At 38.5% G+C, this 16,737-nt stretch overlaps 1 protein-coding gene across 1 annotated transcript in view; it reads left to right on the top strand.

Moving 5' to 3' along the window:
- FRK (fyn related Src family tyrosine kinase) overlaps window positions 1-16,737 on the top strand; it is a 54,695-nt gene that overhangs the window by 22,963 nt on the left and 14,995 nt on the right. The window contains exons 2-4 of the mRNA XM_056344087.1: window positions 1,021-1,142; window positions 8,833-8,996; window positions 9,609-9,777. Coding sequence (XP_056200062.1) covers window positions 1,021-1,142; window positions 8,833-8,996; window positions 9,609-9,777 — 455 coding nt within the window. The remainder of the gene's footprint in view (window positions 1-1,020; window positions 1,143-8,832; window positions 8,997-9,608; window positions 9,778-16,737) is intronic.

The following is a 16,737-nucleotide window of genomic DNA, read 5'->3' on the forward strand; positions in this document are numbered from 1 at the left end:
TAGTTTGTTGATGACTCCTCCTGTACTTTTCACTAGTAATTGATAAATCAAATAGTTAACTGATCAGGCAACTTACTTGTGGTGCGATATATTGATTTATCTTAAACGTTTGCATAATAGGTTTAGTTATGATTAATGTAAAAGGAGTTCTCCTATGAGTGTATGGCATCTAATTATTTATCACCATTTACTTCAAATAAGGGGTGGAGCTAATCTTGGAAAAAGCTTTCTGTGTTTGTTGGATGGAAGCTGAATGCCGCCCCAGTTGAAAATGCTGACTCATTTCAGTTTTATTTCCATTTAATTTGCACTCAGCACAAAGCAACAAAAGAACTAAATAGTACCTTCAGAGGAGCAAACTAAAACTATTGCTTGGTCAAGTCCCTGTAAACTACAGGGTTTAGTGAGGGAGGAAAGATATGTTTTAAAAGGCATACATAGGTGCAGATTTTCACAGAACCTGGCTATTGAGATGTTTGCAGTGACTTGGGGAAAATACTGGTTTTGTTTATCTAGCAGCAGTGCCAGTAACTCATATGACATGGTGACATGGCAGTGGAATGGGGAAGGCTGCAGGGTGGTTTACATCTTGGAACCTGAGAGCCCTTCTGCAGTTTTGGGGATCTTTGACTTTTAAGTTCTCAGGGTGTTAACACACCTGCACCTCTACATAGTTCAAGTGATGTCAATGGACTTGGCATGAATTTCTGCCACAGCAGCCTTGGCAAAATTTCTTTTTTCCTGGAATAAGTCCAGTCTGTCACTTCTGAATTCTCGTTCCCTTGAAATCAGTAGGATTTTTCATCAGCAGTAAAATCCAGATTTCACTCAAATATGTAAATATTTTTAGCAATAAATTCATTGTGCAGATCTTGTTGGCCTTTCCCTTCATTCTATTGGAATTTAATTAGCATAGCACAGATTATCTTTTAGTAAATAGGCAGGATGTTTATAAAAGCTAAATTGTCTTTCTGGTACGTTTCATTGACTGGTAAAATTAATGTTTTTTTATTTGTTCAGATGGTTTTTTGGCCCAATCAAACGAGCAGATGCTGAGAAACAACTGTTATACCCTGGCAACCAGGCAGGAGCCTTTCTAATCCGAGAAAGTGAAAGTCTAAAAGGCGAATACTCACTCTCAGGTAACTTCTAGTTTTTAATCTTAAACAATGTTTTAAAAATTTCTCAGGTAATCTGGACTCTTCCATTTTTGAGAACAATAAACTGTGAGCATGAAAATGAAATTAAGTTCATAATAATATTTCTTTCCCAGGATATATAAAGAAAACTTGGCAAGACTAATTTGAGTTTTTACTTCCATTTATTTTATAGGCTTTGTTTATTAATATGCTCAGAACAGAAATGAACTTTCTTATGCTTAGTACTTCCAGCATGCCAGCTACCTTAAATAGAAACTATTTTCATGATAAAAATGCCAAAAAATACATCACAGTTGTACACTACTGTTCTGATTAGTACACAAAATAAAAAATAAACCATATTGGCAGATATTTGCAGTTTAAGAAAGTGAGATTTATTCTAGAGCACACCCTTAGGTTTATATTTATTGGTTTTCAGGGACAAAATGATAGAAAGATCTTCAAAACTGTACTTTATAATTAGTTATATTTCTTTGAAAAGTTAGCTATAAACATCAGTAAAAAGTTAGATTTATGATGATGATTGGTTTTGAAAGTTATTTTAAGTCCTTTATTTTAATCCAAAAGACTACAAAATAGGGACTCTTATTGACTCTTACTTGGTAGTAATTTTACTTACTCATATGTGTACATGTCATCTTTTTCAAGTCATAGATATTTGCAATATTAGTAAATGTGACTGTCCATCGGTTGTTTTCTGTGAACACTTTCTATCAAACTTGTCATACAAGTGTGAGTCAAGAGTGTAACATTATCCCTGAGACAACAGGGCTATACACATAAACTTCCTAATGTGCTTTACCTATAAAATTCCATATGCTAGTAAAGGTTCTTGATGCTTGTGAATAAACCATAAGTTGTCACATGCAGTTGTATCAGTAAAATGAGAGGCACCTTATGCATAACCAGATTCTTTTGTATTGACTCCTTTTCTGCCTGGATGTTTATGTGTCAGTCACATTCCTGGGCATTACACAGAAACACATTAAGCAGCTTAATGAACTTTTGGCACATTCTTGTTTTCTCTTTCCAGATCCTAGGGAAAGGGTCTATACCTGCAATGTCTTGTGGTAATGGGAGGGTAGCTTTTTTTGCCAAAACAAAGAAATATACGTTGCCTGTGATGTGAAACACAGGGAAGTTTTTGAAATAAATATGATATTTCAAGTTCTGGGAGAGTTCATTAAATAATCTTCAGTTTGTCCTCAAGGAAGTTTGTTCTTGCCAAGAAGTGCTGATAAGGAACACCAAGGAATCAGATTGCTCCCAGATTGTGACAGAACTGACCCCTGTGGCTGCCCATTTTTATCCAATGACTGCATTATAGCCACAGCCCTTTCAAAATGCTTTCCTTCTCTATGCCAACTTATCCCTGTCTCACATGATTTCAAATGTTCTTCATCAGTGAATGGATTTCATCCAAGGACTGGGCTGGACCGATAGCAACATGGTGTTATGCATGGAAGGATAAATAGACCTGTATTATCTGCTTAATGTTGGCACTTGAATACATGACACCTTACTAAAAATCAATGAAAAATCTTGTGCTTGCACACCTAGGGGTAGAAATGCAATGTCTTTTGATTATTCTCCAAATTTAGCCTTCTAGGAAAGATTCAAATTCTTAATTTTTCACACTGTGTACTGACTACTTCTGTGACAGGAAAGCAGCAGTACCTTATTTAAACCAAGAAGTACTGCAGAGCAAAATCCAAAAGAATGAAAATAAATACTAGGCCAGTATTTGTGGCAGGATGAGATCATCTTTTGATTCTGCTGTTTAATTTTTTCCTTACAAATTGTGGACAGAAACTATATTCTATATGATTCTATATATTTGATTAAATTAGAAAAGCTTGTCATAGACATTTTTCAGGTTTCTGAATAGGCTTATTCAGGAACAGGAGATTTGATGATGGCTGATAACAGCAAGATATGAAACCATCAGTGCTGGTTTCTTCCATGGTCGTTTTGTTTGTTGAAGGAAGGGAGATGTGGTGCTGAAGAATGTAATACATGGGGAGGCAAAGCTCCAGATATAGGAGCCAGCCCTCCTTCATGCACAAATGTGCGTTGTCCTCTGAGCATGTAGGCATGTGTGTATGTCTCATCTCAGATTTATTAAACATTTGTGCTCTTTTAGGCAAAGAAAGAGAATAAACTCTGAAGAAGTCTGTAGACAGTGAGTATTAGTGACATGATTTACCAGTGCTGCTAGATCTTTTAGTAGTTTCCCAGACTTGAACGTAATTTAGCCTTGGCATGCTACTTCATCCTGAGGAGTTAAATATTATTTGCTGCTTACTGAATAGGCTTGACTGAGTGGTGCCTGTTTGTGTTGTGCAAGCTTTTTTGCTTCCAACCTAATAGTATAGACATAACGGTCTAGACATTGTATGTCCATAATGTCATTACTTATGTCTACTTTTAGGAAAGCTAGTGCATCCCACAGCAAATGATGAAGTGGATTGTACTGTGGGGAGTATTGATTGGAATGAAGGTTGTTTAGTCCACCAGATGCTATGGAAAGGCATTTTTTCTGACTCCTCCTCTTTGTTCCGTCAGAAGGAATTATGAGACGCTCAAAGCTGAGGCAGAGAAGTAGTGGGTTTTTGAGGAATACTAGTTCAGAACTATTCTTTTGAAGGGTCTTGGGTGGCTTCTGTCTCCATGGTAGCTGATACACTGACAGGAAGAAGTCACAACTGATATTTTGTGATATTTTGACATAATTATGTCCTTAATTTCTGTTTCCAATTTTTTCATTGCAGAAAGCATAGACCCCAAACTCCCATTCTCTGTAGGACTAGTTGGGTTTTCTCTACCTTCTGTTGTTGTTTGGTTTCATTCCAGAGTAGATGGTAATGTCTAGAAGAGTTAAGGTCTTTAAGAAAATACTGTAATTCTCTCTCTGGACTAACATTTAGATGTAATAAAGCTAAAAAGGAAAAGAAGTAGAAAATGAAGTGAGATCTTTTACCCAAGCACCCATAAACAGATTTTATTACTTTCATGCTTGATTTCATACTCATATAGGCAATATATAAGAGACTTAATGTTAATGAGGGAGACAAATGGATCTTCTTAGGAAAAAAAAAAAAACCCAAAAGAAATAAATCCTATCTTTTGTTATAACGACACTTCTCACTTCTAACTTGCCTTGATGGGAAAACTCACAATTTGTAAGGTTTAGATGATAAATGACCATTTAAATTAAAAACAAAAAGTCATGTTCAGAAAGGTTTTTCTCATCTGTGAATGGTTAAATGGAAAGCTCATCAAACCAGATAGGCCACCGAGATATGTCGCTATAATTTTAAAGTGTTTGACATTTTAAAAATAGGTTTTCCCATTTTAAAAATGCACATGTTGTCGACAGATTTTTATGTTGATAACTGCAGCATCTGGTGTGAAATGTATTAAATTTTAAACATGTTGGTGCCATCTTAGACATTGCCTCTTTTTAATTAAAAGCCATAATTTAGATGTGCTCAGCTTAATTGAGTATCATTGCCAATGATCGCAGGAGGTTCTCTACTTCCCCCCTTGCTGAATAATAGTATCTGAGAGACTGATTGCATTGACAATGTAAATGGTTTGTGTTTTCTTCCATTTTTCCCCCATGCTCCTATAAAAAGATTGTGTGGCTTCCTCTAGGCCAGATTGGGTTTCAGCACAGGGAAAAATAGGTAATTGTTTAAGGCAGAAGGCTGCTAGGAGTGGCAGAATCATGGTCTTAGCAGGAGAATGGTTTCGGATCAGCCCCTGCACCTGTTCTGTGCTGGTGAGGGTGATCTCATAAGCCGCCCTCCTCCCACATTCCCCCATCCATCCTGGGATGGAAACCAGGCACAGCTTCTGCCAGCAGCGCTGCACTGCCTGTGCTGGAGAAGGACTGCAGACAGGATAGATGCTGGGACGATGGTGGTAATGATGCCTTAATGTCTCCACGATTCATTTGGTGAAGATGTGGACTTTGCTGATGTCACCATACGTTTTTCTACCCTGGGGAAGTATAGAGGAATGCAGGCAGTGGGTTGATGGGCACTGATAACATGCAGCTGTGGCCTTGCCTTAGAGGCAGTGGGTTGATTGACATGGACGATGTGCAGATGTAGATCGTTCCTACCAAGTGGTTAAATAGCCCTGAGGACGGAGGGAGTGGGGTTGGATGGAGGAGGAGCAGTGTGGTCTGATCTCTGAAGGAAGGAGATACAGTGTGGACAGTAGAATCTGACTGAGGGTAAAGCCTTGTTGCAGCCTACTAGTTTGTGCTGCAACAATTGGTGGCCCGTGTGAGGCTGACTGGGTTGGACTCCAACTACAATAGGGAAGGAGTAGTGAATTATTTTATTCTCATCCTTGGGGTAGCAAAATCTACTTCTGCGTGGCCCAACCTTATGAAGATGGGAAGCAGAGAGAGGGCGATGCTTCTGTTGAACTGAAATCATGAAGAAATCTAATGGGAAGCTGTGATTCTGTTGGGAAGGGCAGGCTGAGGAGAAAAGTAGTGTTCAAACGCAGGTGCTGTGAAGCTAAAGTTGCAATCCTATCCTTTTAAGCACAGAGGGGGTTTCAGCTAGATTCTCACTGAATGATGTGCACTGCATCCTGTTGGGCAGAGGAACTGCACCGTGCTGCAGGGCTGCGAGTGTGCGGTGCAGGACTTGTACAGCCAGACTCAGCCATGGGGTGCAAGTAAACAGTCCCTTGCCAAATACTGCATTAATTAATCTCAGCTGCTTATCACAGGAAGAGGTGGCATCAGCACAGAGATTTTCTCCAGCTTTGCCACACAAATCACCACCTGACCTGGATATTGCCAATTGTAAGGCTTCATACAAGGCTCATCTAAGAAATTAGAGTACATCCTTTGAACCAACTCTTGCATTAATATTAGCTGCTTCACAAGTAATAATTGTAATACCGCTACTAAATAAAGTGGGTAGTCAAACTACTATCACTTGTGATATACGACTGAGACTGGATTAACACAGTGATCGTGCTGGCCTTTTATTCAATACATAAATAGCAATTCATTTGGCCAGATGCACTTTCCTGTGAACTTTACAAAATTCATTACATTTTCAGTCTGTCATTACTGAATTACTCTTTCTTTCATTTTGCCTCAGCCCCATTTCCAAATGATACATCACAAAAATACACGTGTGTTTTAGATTTTGAAAATGCTAATTATGGGTGTTAATTAAAAAGAAATGGCATTTTAAAAGTGTGATGTATTTGTCTTTATACTATGGGGTTATACTTACAAATATTCTCATTTCTGGTCCTCGTGAAGAATTGTAAGTTCTCAGGTCTCAAAACGTTACCCGTGGCAGCCAGTAAATGCCCTCAGATTTCCAACAGCTCCTATATGCCCTCTGGTGGTCTGGGATGACAGCCGCACAGTACAGTAGAAAAATATTTGATTATACATGACAGTACTTGAGGAAGGACATATTCTCCTTTTTAACTCAATCACTTAAATGGTGAGAGAAATTATACTTTGTGTAAGCTTTTTTAAGTCCATGCAACCAACAATTTTCTGTATTTCTTATATATATAGCTGTGTATTCTGTTATTGTGACCAAAGTGATTGCCAACATTCATGCAGTGTCACAGTATCAAGGATCTATCAGCTATAATGTCTCCAGAGGGGAGCAATAACAATTTTTTTTTATAATGAGATTTTCGAATGTACCAGACTGAGGCTGCTTCTAGTATTGAAAAACAGTTCAATTGAATTATTCAGCTAAGAGTACCCACTAGTCAACATGACCAAATTGACTATGTTTGTTGGAATTTTGGCTAATAAAAGGTATACTGGAGGTAAACAGCAGGAGACCTTTCCTCTATGTCTCCCTGTTGCTTTTCACACTTTTGTCTTGTGTGAGGAGCCTGAGAAGGGGACAATGGAACCTCCCAAATCGATGGGTGTGGAAGGAGCCACCTGGTCTATTGAAAAGGTGTAATGTTGGGTGACCAGGATGGCAACTGGAGCATCCTTCTCCCCTTGAGAGCTTGTTCTCCACCCATCGTGGAAAAGCACTATGCTGTTTCATTAAATGGAGCGTGAGATACCCCTCTGATTTATGTTCCCATTTTTATCTATTCTTACTTGTATTTTTCCAAAATGTGGTGCTTCACATTTAGTCCTGCTCCAATGTTTCTCCTTCTGGCCATTCTCCAGGCTCACTTGATGATTCCCATTCTCCTTTTTGGCTCAATTCTCAATCTCACTGGCCCCCACCCTAACTGGACAACCTGTGTCCCTTCACCTTGCTCCCACACCAGCTCTAACATGTGGCAACCCCCTCCCATCCACACTTTCAAATATTTGTCTCTCACAATCTCATTACCGCTTGGTACCATTCCTTGAGCGCTGAGCATTTTGCCATCTGAAATTCCTAGGATCAGAAAACCTCCTTCCACTGATGCATGCATCTTCTGTTTGAGACACAGCAAATTTATCCTACTACTTAAACACCTTCCCTCTGAAGTTATGCTTTATGTGGTCAGGATTCCTCATTACCAGCTAGGTTCATTGAGGTACATTGTTACTATTAGATTTAACAGCTGTGGCATTGATGGGAGTTAAATCAGTTACCCTTTGGTATGATTATGTACATTATAGAACATACAAAAAAATTTAAAAAGGATGAGATAAAGATGAAATAATCAGTATTTTTAAAATATTTATTTTATTTTGTCTTATTAATGGTACAAAAAATACTTTTTTCCCACACCCCAATGGATTGTCTTGCTTACACTCCCTGGGTTGCACACACCTTGCTTTGAAGACCACTACTCAAAGCCATATATGACAGAGACATCAAAAGTGGCAATTACAAACCTAATATTCCTTCAATAATGCACACAGTGAGTGACAATGCATTTTTTGTCCATCTCTGGCCTGCTGCTGGTCCAGGTCTAGCCCCAGCATGCAGTGGCCCAGCCTTCTTTCTGACGCCTCTAAAGGGTGCTCTGACAGTCACAGGAAAGGACACTTTGGGCATCATGACAAGTATGTAAATAATCTACAGGAGGTAAGGAGAGAAAAGTCTTGTTGATTAGGAAACAACAGATCAGAATAAAACACATTTCAATGGAAAGGGAGTCATCAGCTACTTGAAAAAGAGCATTATTGGTCTGACTTTTACATATTCCAAACAGACGGGAAGCTCAGTAAAACCCTTGGAAAATGTAAGTGCTTTTCAGAGAATGATGGGTGTGTGGAGTTCTGTTTGCTTTAAAATGCCTGCCAGCACAGCAGCTGCTATTTGGAACGTTAACACTGACAAATGAAATATTAAAAACTGATTAAATGATTACTGTGAATTAGATGCTCCTGGCTGGTTCTGGTGTCCTAAAAGATAGAAAATAAGAGCTGCCTCACAGAAGATGCATTTATGTATTTTGTGTCATTTCTTATGGTGCAAGCAAGAATTTCCAAACCTGAATGGTTGAAGACCGATAGACTAGATACGTTAAGCTATGTAAACAGTGGGTTTTGGTTTGAAAGAGGTTTTTTATAGTTGTCATCTTTGAGACTAAAATAATTTATTCTAAGGTCCTTATAAATACATTTAGGAATATTAGGATGGTTTGGCAATAAGCTGTATTGTACCACCGCTATAATTCCTGGAAACTTAATATATTAAAATCTTCTTAGTTTTTGATGGTGTATCTGTGAAGCACTACAGGATCAGAAAGCTGGATGAAGGAGGCTTTTTCCTAAGCAGAAGGAAGACTTTCAAAACTCTGAATGAGTTTGTTGACTATTATAGTAAGAACAGTGATGGTCTCTGCGTGGTGCTGGGAAAGCCATGCCTAAAGGTAAGAGTAGATGCTAAACTGTGCAACCTATTGTTTGTAAGCTAACTCAACAGTCAGAAAGTGTTATCCCCATATCTGCTTCTACTATTTCAAGATGTTGATGATCTGCTTATTTTCAGGAAGTTCTGGGCAGCGCTACAGTTTTGTTCTTGAAGCTAACAGGCTGATAAAAAAATACCATGCCATTTTGGACAAATCATATGTGGCTGGAGCAGAAAATATGCCAAATCATGATTTATGGATACCTTTTTATAAATGTATATGGAGATGAAATCTCCAACTTCATAATTCTAGCTGTCCATAAGTAATTACTGAGACAAACCCACAAGGTTCAGGCAAGCAATACACCACTATTCAAAAGGCTTACTAGAGGGATGATTTCTAGTTTTTACTTTTAATGGCAGGATATTTTCATTAGAGTATTTCTTATTTCTAAGAAAAGTACCCAGATGTGGGCTGTATTTTATGTTTTCAGATCACTTTATCATGTGTGGGTACTCTAAGGAAACATTTATATCGGGTGTGACTAAACATGACATAGTTAATAATGACTTACATATGCTGTTGAAAAATATTATGTCTCAATTACTGTATTATTTCTATTTTTACCAGGTACAAATTCCTACTACTTTTGATTTGTCATATAAAACTGTTGATCAGTGGGAGATAGACCGGCAGTCTCTGAAGTTGTTGAAAAAATTAGGATCTGGTCAATTTGGTGAGGTATGGGAAGGACGGTGGAACAATACCACTCCTGTGGCAATCAAAACATTAAAACCAGGTATGTGAATTAGTCTTAAATGCTAATAATGTGAAATGTTAGCAAGGGTGCTCATTTATTTTTTAAATGCTACTGAAAAGAGACCCTATCCATATATGCAATCAGTCTTAAAATCCATGCACTTAAACATGAAGATTAGTAAACCTCAAGGTCCAGGTGCTCATTGGTATTTTGAATTACAAATTTATACAATTTTCTGTTTCCATATGAGCTGAATTCTTTCTTATGCAACATCTATATTACATAAAAATGCTATCCCAGCAAGGCCATCTCTTTTGTACAATGTTGCTTGTATGGAACCGAATGACTACATTTCATCTGTAGGTGAAGTAATTGATTTACTACTGGTTTGTCATCTGTAGAATTTCTTCTAGTGATTAGATGCTATATTATAGTGATTCCTTAGGTAATATATAGAATAGGTACTATGTTAAGTTTGTATTTAAGAAGTGCTTTAATCTTAATTTGATTGAATAAAATTTCTCAAAGTTTTTGATACACATATAATAATATAGCTTTTAACCTTTTTCTTAATTATTTTTCATTAACCTTAAATTGACAACATAAAATATCTGCCAGCAGATGGCAAGAACCACATAGATAAAGTAGTTTGGATGATACACATTTTTTTAAAAAAAGACATAACAATATAATAAATTGTGGTTAATTGAAAAAGCTTGTGTTGGCCATTAACGATCATGTTTCAGCAAGCATAACAGGTTCAGATCTTTGATTCAGAATAACAAAAACATGCTTGAGCTCTGCTTGAATGGTCTCCTGAACAGGGAGGAATTTAAGCATGTGTTTTAGGGCTATCTTGTGTCAGGATATTGTTTGGTTTGGGGCTTGCAAATTGAATGAAAATAAGCACCTTTTTTTTTTTCTCTACTTAACTGAAATTAGAGAAACTGCTCATACTAAAGTCCTTCTATGATTCATGTGAAAGACAGCATACTTTTTTTCAGAGAACTGATCCATCTCCGTAGTGACCCAGTAAACACAGAAACTGTCTTGAAATGTCTTTGTCTATTTCCCTTTCCTAAGATGGTATTCACTAAGCCTGTGCCTTTTGTTCCAGGGATCCATATGCCTATTTTTATTGATTTCTGAAACCACAAGTCTGATACCAGTCTTTTTCTCCTTGTGTCTGACCTGAGTCTTTCATTTTGCAGTACAGGCCCATTACCTCTTGTCTTATACACAATGACTAAAGAGTACCTAATTGTTTTCTTCCTCTTTACAGCAGCGTTGCACATACTAAAAAAACTATCAAGTTCCTCTTTGGTCTTCCTTTCTTTAGGTTAAACAGCTCAGCCAGATTCTTTGTGTATCTCAGATGTTTTAGATGTCCCATTGTTTTCAGAAGACCTTCACTGAGCTGTGGTAACCATATTTTTTCTTAGTGTGGTGCTAAAGAAAGAACAAGTCTGGATGTGTAAAGAGAGGGATTTGCTTCATATTTCTGACATTCTAGACTTCTGTTTAAACAATCAAACATGATGCTTCCCTTTCTTCTCCATGAGACAAGAACCTAATTTGTCCATCTGAGTTTACTTTCCTTTAATGATTTAATGCAACATCTGGAAAAGTCTGTTTTATTGCAGAAGACTGAAGGGTCCTTAGTAAAGTGTGAAATTTCTTAAATGATATTTAAAGAAGGAAATAAATGAAGCTGGAATAAAGAACAAGACTAAGATATCTCAATTTTTTTTTGTGATATTAAGTTTTCTTTTAGAATTAGATTTTGAACAAATGGCAATGCATACATTTCAACTTCCTTTAGCAGGGAAGTGCAGCTGACATTTATCTGGTATTGCATATACAAAAATAGGAAGCTATCTTAATCATATTTCATCTCCTCTTAATAATTAAATTCAAAACACTAGTTCAGCTTTTTCTTCTATATAATGGGGACAGTACATAATACTTTTCTCTGTGAAACAAACTTCTGTGTTAATAATGGATTGAATCAGAATGACAAGACTACCGCGAAATATGTGAAACTCTAGTGGCAAGTTCCAGCTGCAATTTGCCTTCGTTTTTTTTCCTTTTTTTTTTGATGCTGATCCCCTGAATGACTGCTACTAATACTCCACCTGAAGAGAAGGAAGAGTTAGTTCATTTTTCATCTGAAACATTTGAATGTGTTCAAGGCCAAACTGATCTATGGAGATCCATTCTTTGACTGTTGTTCAATTCAGTATCCTTTCGATGTCTTGCTGATAAAGCTTGCAGAAAACACAATAATTTTAGAGTGACATAAGCAGGAAGAGGGTTTTTTTTTAATGTTTCTATAATAATAGGATAGCCTAAGAATGCACACACAGAAGACTATAAAACAAGGAAAAAATGGTCACGTAAACTTCAATAGGTTTGCTAGCTAAAAATTACTTTTTACACTGGAATAAACATAATATTCACTGCAGACTCATTTTTATGTACAGACTGGCACAGTGTAGTGGAAGAAGCCCCTTCAACTGTGATACTTTTTGTGGTATCATAGTTCGGCTGGGAAAAAGGGCTTGATTAATCAATACTTTTTCCATCTCTGTTTTTTTTTCACTCTAGTCAACAGTAGTAGTCTCATTGATTTCACAGGGAGTTATATTGAGTCAGGGCAGACACAAGCCCCACCTGGATGTGATGCTTGGATAGCAGAGAGTTTGTGATCTAATACTGTGATAAGGAAGTTGTGCATTGCACTTAATGATGCTCAGAATGAAGACTTTGATGCTCCAAGTCATCTTGATAAATTATATAGGTAATACTGAATTTCTTATCACTGTACTTTGCGAACTATCTCGTTCTACAAAAATGGTTCAAACAATCTCAAATGGAAGCATTTAACCTTGTAGTACACTTCTCTAGGGAATTATCTTCTTCTATACAATGTTTTTCACCATTTGGCATGCTTTACTGTAATCAGTTAACACCGGTTTTCCATAGCTTGTTCTCATCGTTACCCATGAGGAATAACTTTTCAATAATTAAAGGAAAACCCCAGTACCCTCACCCTAGTCTGAGTAATAAATGCTTAGCTTCGTACTAATAAAATTACAGCAAAGGCTAGGTCTGATAATTTCATTCATCATAATATGAAGATAAGTGAATGGAAAACACAGTACTTCATGAGTAATCAAGAAATACATCATGTTGATGATTGAAGCTTCTAATATTCACATAGACATCATTTCAGGCTCCCAGTGTAACACACTGTAAAACAATCCTCTTGTATTGCTTGGCTCAAAGATCTAAATCAGTTGTCTTTACACTGAGGGAGAAGGGGACATGTTTTAAATCAAAGCCTTTTTGCTAAGCTGCTGTACAGTATAGACCCACTGGAAAAGAAAGCAATCAGAACAAGAGAATAGTGTGATAAGCTGAAAGTGATCTGACAAATGTAGGGTTCTGTTAAAATGGCTTTACCACTAGAGAATTTTGTGACATGGAACCATGCTCACATTACCAAGCAACAGCAGGTTAAGCAAGTAAGGTAATCATGTAGTAAAAAATATAGAAGAGCATAATGCAATCAGTATGTCGTAGATTTATAGGCCTGAAGACCAGAAGGAATTTCTGCTGGTTGGAGTTTTTCTCTGTCCTAGATCGTGTGTAGTGTGAATACTTTGCTGTTGTTATATGCCATTACATTTCACCCCTCTTCCGAGATATTAATATTTAATCAAAACACAGCTTGTTCTTGACTAGGTAACTAGAATTCTTCTAGTCCTGAGATGGAGGCACAGAGAGAAATGGCCTCTGCTGTCTTTGACAGTTTGTATTAATGGTATATCCTATACCTGTAAGAATGTGGCCTAATTTCTCATCTGGATTTACCTGTTGTCTTCTCTGTAACTCTTGTTATGTGTTCTTGTGATGAAATAGAAGCCTCCTCATATGCAGTATTTTTTATTTCCACTCTGGAATTACATACAGACAGGGTTAAACCAATTTTCAATTGTCTTTAGAAGGGCTAAATATAGTTTCTTGTTATATGGTATTCTCATTTCTCAAATACTTTTTCTGGACTGACACCAATTTCTAGCTGTTGCTGATAAAAGGTTTAAAATGGTTGTGTTTAGGTAGATGACCTTCCAACCTGTAGGAAAAATTAAACTCCCAGAATTCTGGTGAGATAGCAGTGATGGATTTTTCCTAGAACCAGTTCTCACTTGCTGCAAATGTGCGATTCCCCACTTGTGAGTAATTAAGGTATTGAGAAATCTGTTTCCATTCCAATTTGGAGCAAGAGTCAATTTCTCAAATATTGCACACAAACTGGAAATTTCACAAGTCTTTCTTTCAGAAACATTGATGCACAGCATACTAGCTACATTTTTCCTGGTTTTAGGCATCTAACATTTTAGATACATCAGGCTTTTTTAATAATTATTGGGAAGAAATAAACACCTACATGTCAGATACTATAGATTAAAAATGTACATTATAATGAGAGAATAACAAGCTATTAAAGCATGTTTCTGTCCATTGGTTGTGAAGTCTGGACAACTACCTCATATCTAGGTGCCTGGATAATTGTCTACAGTTGGAAGAGGTGAATTCAGCTACCAGCAGTGTTCTCTAATTCCACAGAACTTACAACAGTAACAAAACTGAGGAAAATGCTGATCTGGTGGAGCCTATGAGATCTTAAACTGGTAAGCCTGGGAACTGTCTGACCAAGAACTGTGGAAGGACTGAGGTTCCTAGGCTTCATCTCCTGCCTTTATGGTTATAGAGTATCTAGTTTAACCAGCTTCAGAGTTTGGGGTTTGCAGTCCTCTGTCTATGGACAACAGGGCTCCACACACAGGCCTTATGGACTGTAAGGGAGATTTTGCAGGAAAAGGGGCTCAACCAGAGATGTTCTCAGATTTAATGAACCATCCTTTTTCAATGAATTCCTGTTTCTGCTAGAAGTTTGTTGTCCATCTCTAAACAGAATGTTAAATACTTCACTATCAAAAACATCAGAAGATGAAATCTATTGATCCAGAACCATTTTTCCCCCCCTGACTCTTCAGAGGCTTTTTTCAGAGCCAGTGGTGGATTATGAAGACCTTCAACATGTCAGAATGACTAGTCTGTGATCTTTGTATTTATACAAGATTTCTATTAATCTTGAAGGAAGAGCCACAAGACTCTTAATTAAACTAGTCTTTTGATGTATTGGGTTGACCCTGGCTGGATTCCAGGTGCCCACCAAAGCTGCTCTATCACTACCATCATCTCCCTTCACCATCACCCCCACGCTCCCCCCCCCCCTCCAGATGGACAGGGGATAGGAAATACAACAAAAGGCTTGTGGGTGAAGATAAGGACAGGAGGAGATCAGTCATCAATTACCATGACAGGCAAAACAGACTCAACTTGGGGAAATTAAGTTTATTACCAGCCAGATCAGAGTAAGATAATGATAAATAAAGCCAAAGCTTAAAAACACCTTCACCCCCACCCCTCCCTTCTTTCCATGCTTAACGTCTCTCCTGATTTTCTCTACCTCCTTCCTGCCAGTGGCACAGGGGAATGGGGCTTGTGGTCAGTTCATCACACGTTGCTGCTGCTTCTTCCTCCTCAGGGGAAAGGCTCCTCACACTCTTCCCCTGCTCCAGTGTGGGGTCCCTCCCATGGGAGACAGTCCTCCATGATCTTCTCCAATGTTAGTCCTTCCCATGGGCTGCAGGTCTTCACAGACTGCTCCAGCGTGGGTCCCCCACAGGGTCACAAGCCCTGCCAGCAAACCTGCTCCAGTGTGGGTTCCCCTTTCCACAGGTTCTGCCAGTAGCCTGATCCAGTTTGGGCTTCCCACGGGGTCACAGCCTCCTTGGGGCATCCACCTGCTCTGGCGTGGGGTCCTCCACAGGCTGCAGGTGGGTACCTGCTCCAGCGTTACCCTCCATGGGCTGAGGGGCACAGCCTGCCTCACCATGGGCTTCACCAGGGGCTGCAGGGGCATCTCTGCTGCAGTGCCTGGGGCACCTCCTGCCTCCTTCTGCACTGACCTGGGTGTCTGCAGAGTGGTTGCTCTCACATGTTCTCACTCCTCTCTCTGGCTGCAGTTTCTCTTGCTGAGGGTTTCCCCCCCGCCTTCTTAAATACATTATCCCATAGGCGCTACTGCTGTTGCTCATGGGCTCGGCTTTGGCCAGTGGTGGGTCTTGTCTCAGAGCCAGCTGGCATTGGCTCTATCAGACATAGGGGAAGCTTCCAGCAGCTTCTCACAGCAGCCACCCCTGCAGCCCCCCTGCTACCAAAATGTTGCTGTACAAACCCAATATGTTCCACCTCTCACCTCTGTGAGCCACATGTTTAAGAATTCTCATTAAAATCCATTTTTATCACACAAACTTCACAAACTTCACTCACATCAACAGAAAGAATTCCCCACAACAAAATCTAAATAACATCATCACACCACCAAAGTGGACAATTTACACACAATCCACCCATCGTCCCTTCATCACAATTACAACCACCAAATTTCCCCACGATCATTCCTCTTTTTGTCTCTAACATTACTCAGTCCATGTTTTGCCCATTACCTCTCCTATCCTTATTACAATCTGTTGATCACTGTGAGTATAAGCAAAAAGCAGTAGTAATGTGATGCCTTCATTCAGATAATTGTCTTATTTATTCATTGGTGATTGACTATGCTTTGGAGACATCTGTGACATTTTACCAGCCAAAAACATAGTGATGGGTGTGTGAATGAAAAAACAAAGAACATCTTTGCCTTAAGGAGCATCTCTGACTTGTGAGTTGTTGACCCACAGTTATCCACCTCTGTGTAGGGATCAGCAGACAGGAAAATGGTGTAGAAGCCAGCAACTGCTGTTTCTGTTCTTGGCTCTGCACAGCACTGTCTTGCTGTAGGTCCCTGACCACGTCATTTCACATTTTTGTTTTTATTTTCTCACTGATATATTGTTTGGTTTTTTTTTTTTATTTAAGTGGAAA

Source organism: Falco biarmicus, chromosome 6 (assembly GCF_023638135.1).
Source record: "Falco biarmicus isolate bFalBia1 chromosome 6, bFalBia1.pri, whole genome shotgun sequence".
Classification (NCBI taxonomy): Eukaryota; Metazoa; Chordata; class Aves; order Falconiformes; family Falconidae; genus Falco; species Falco biarmicus.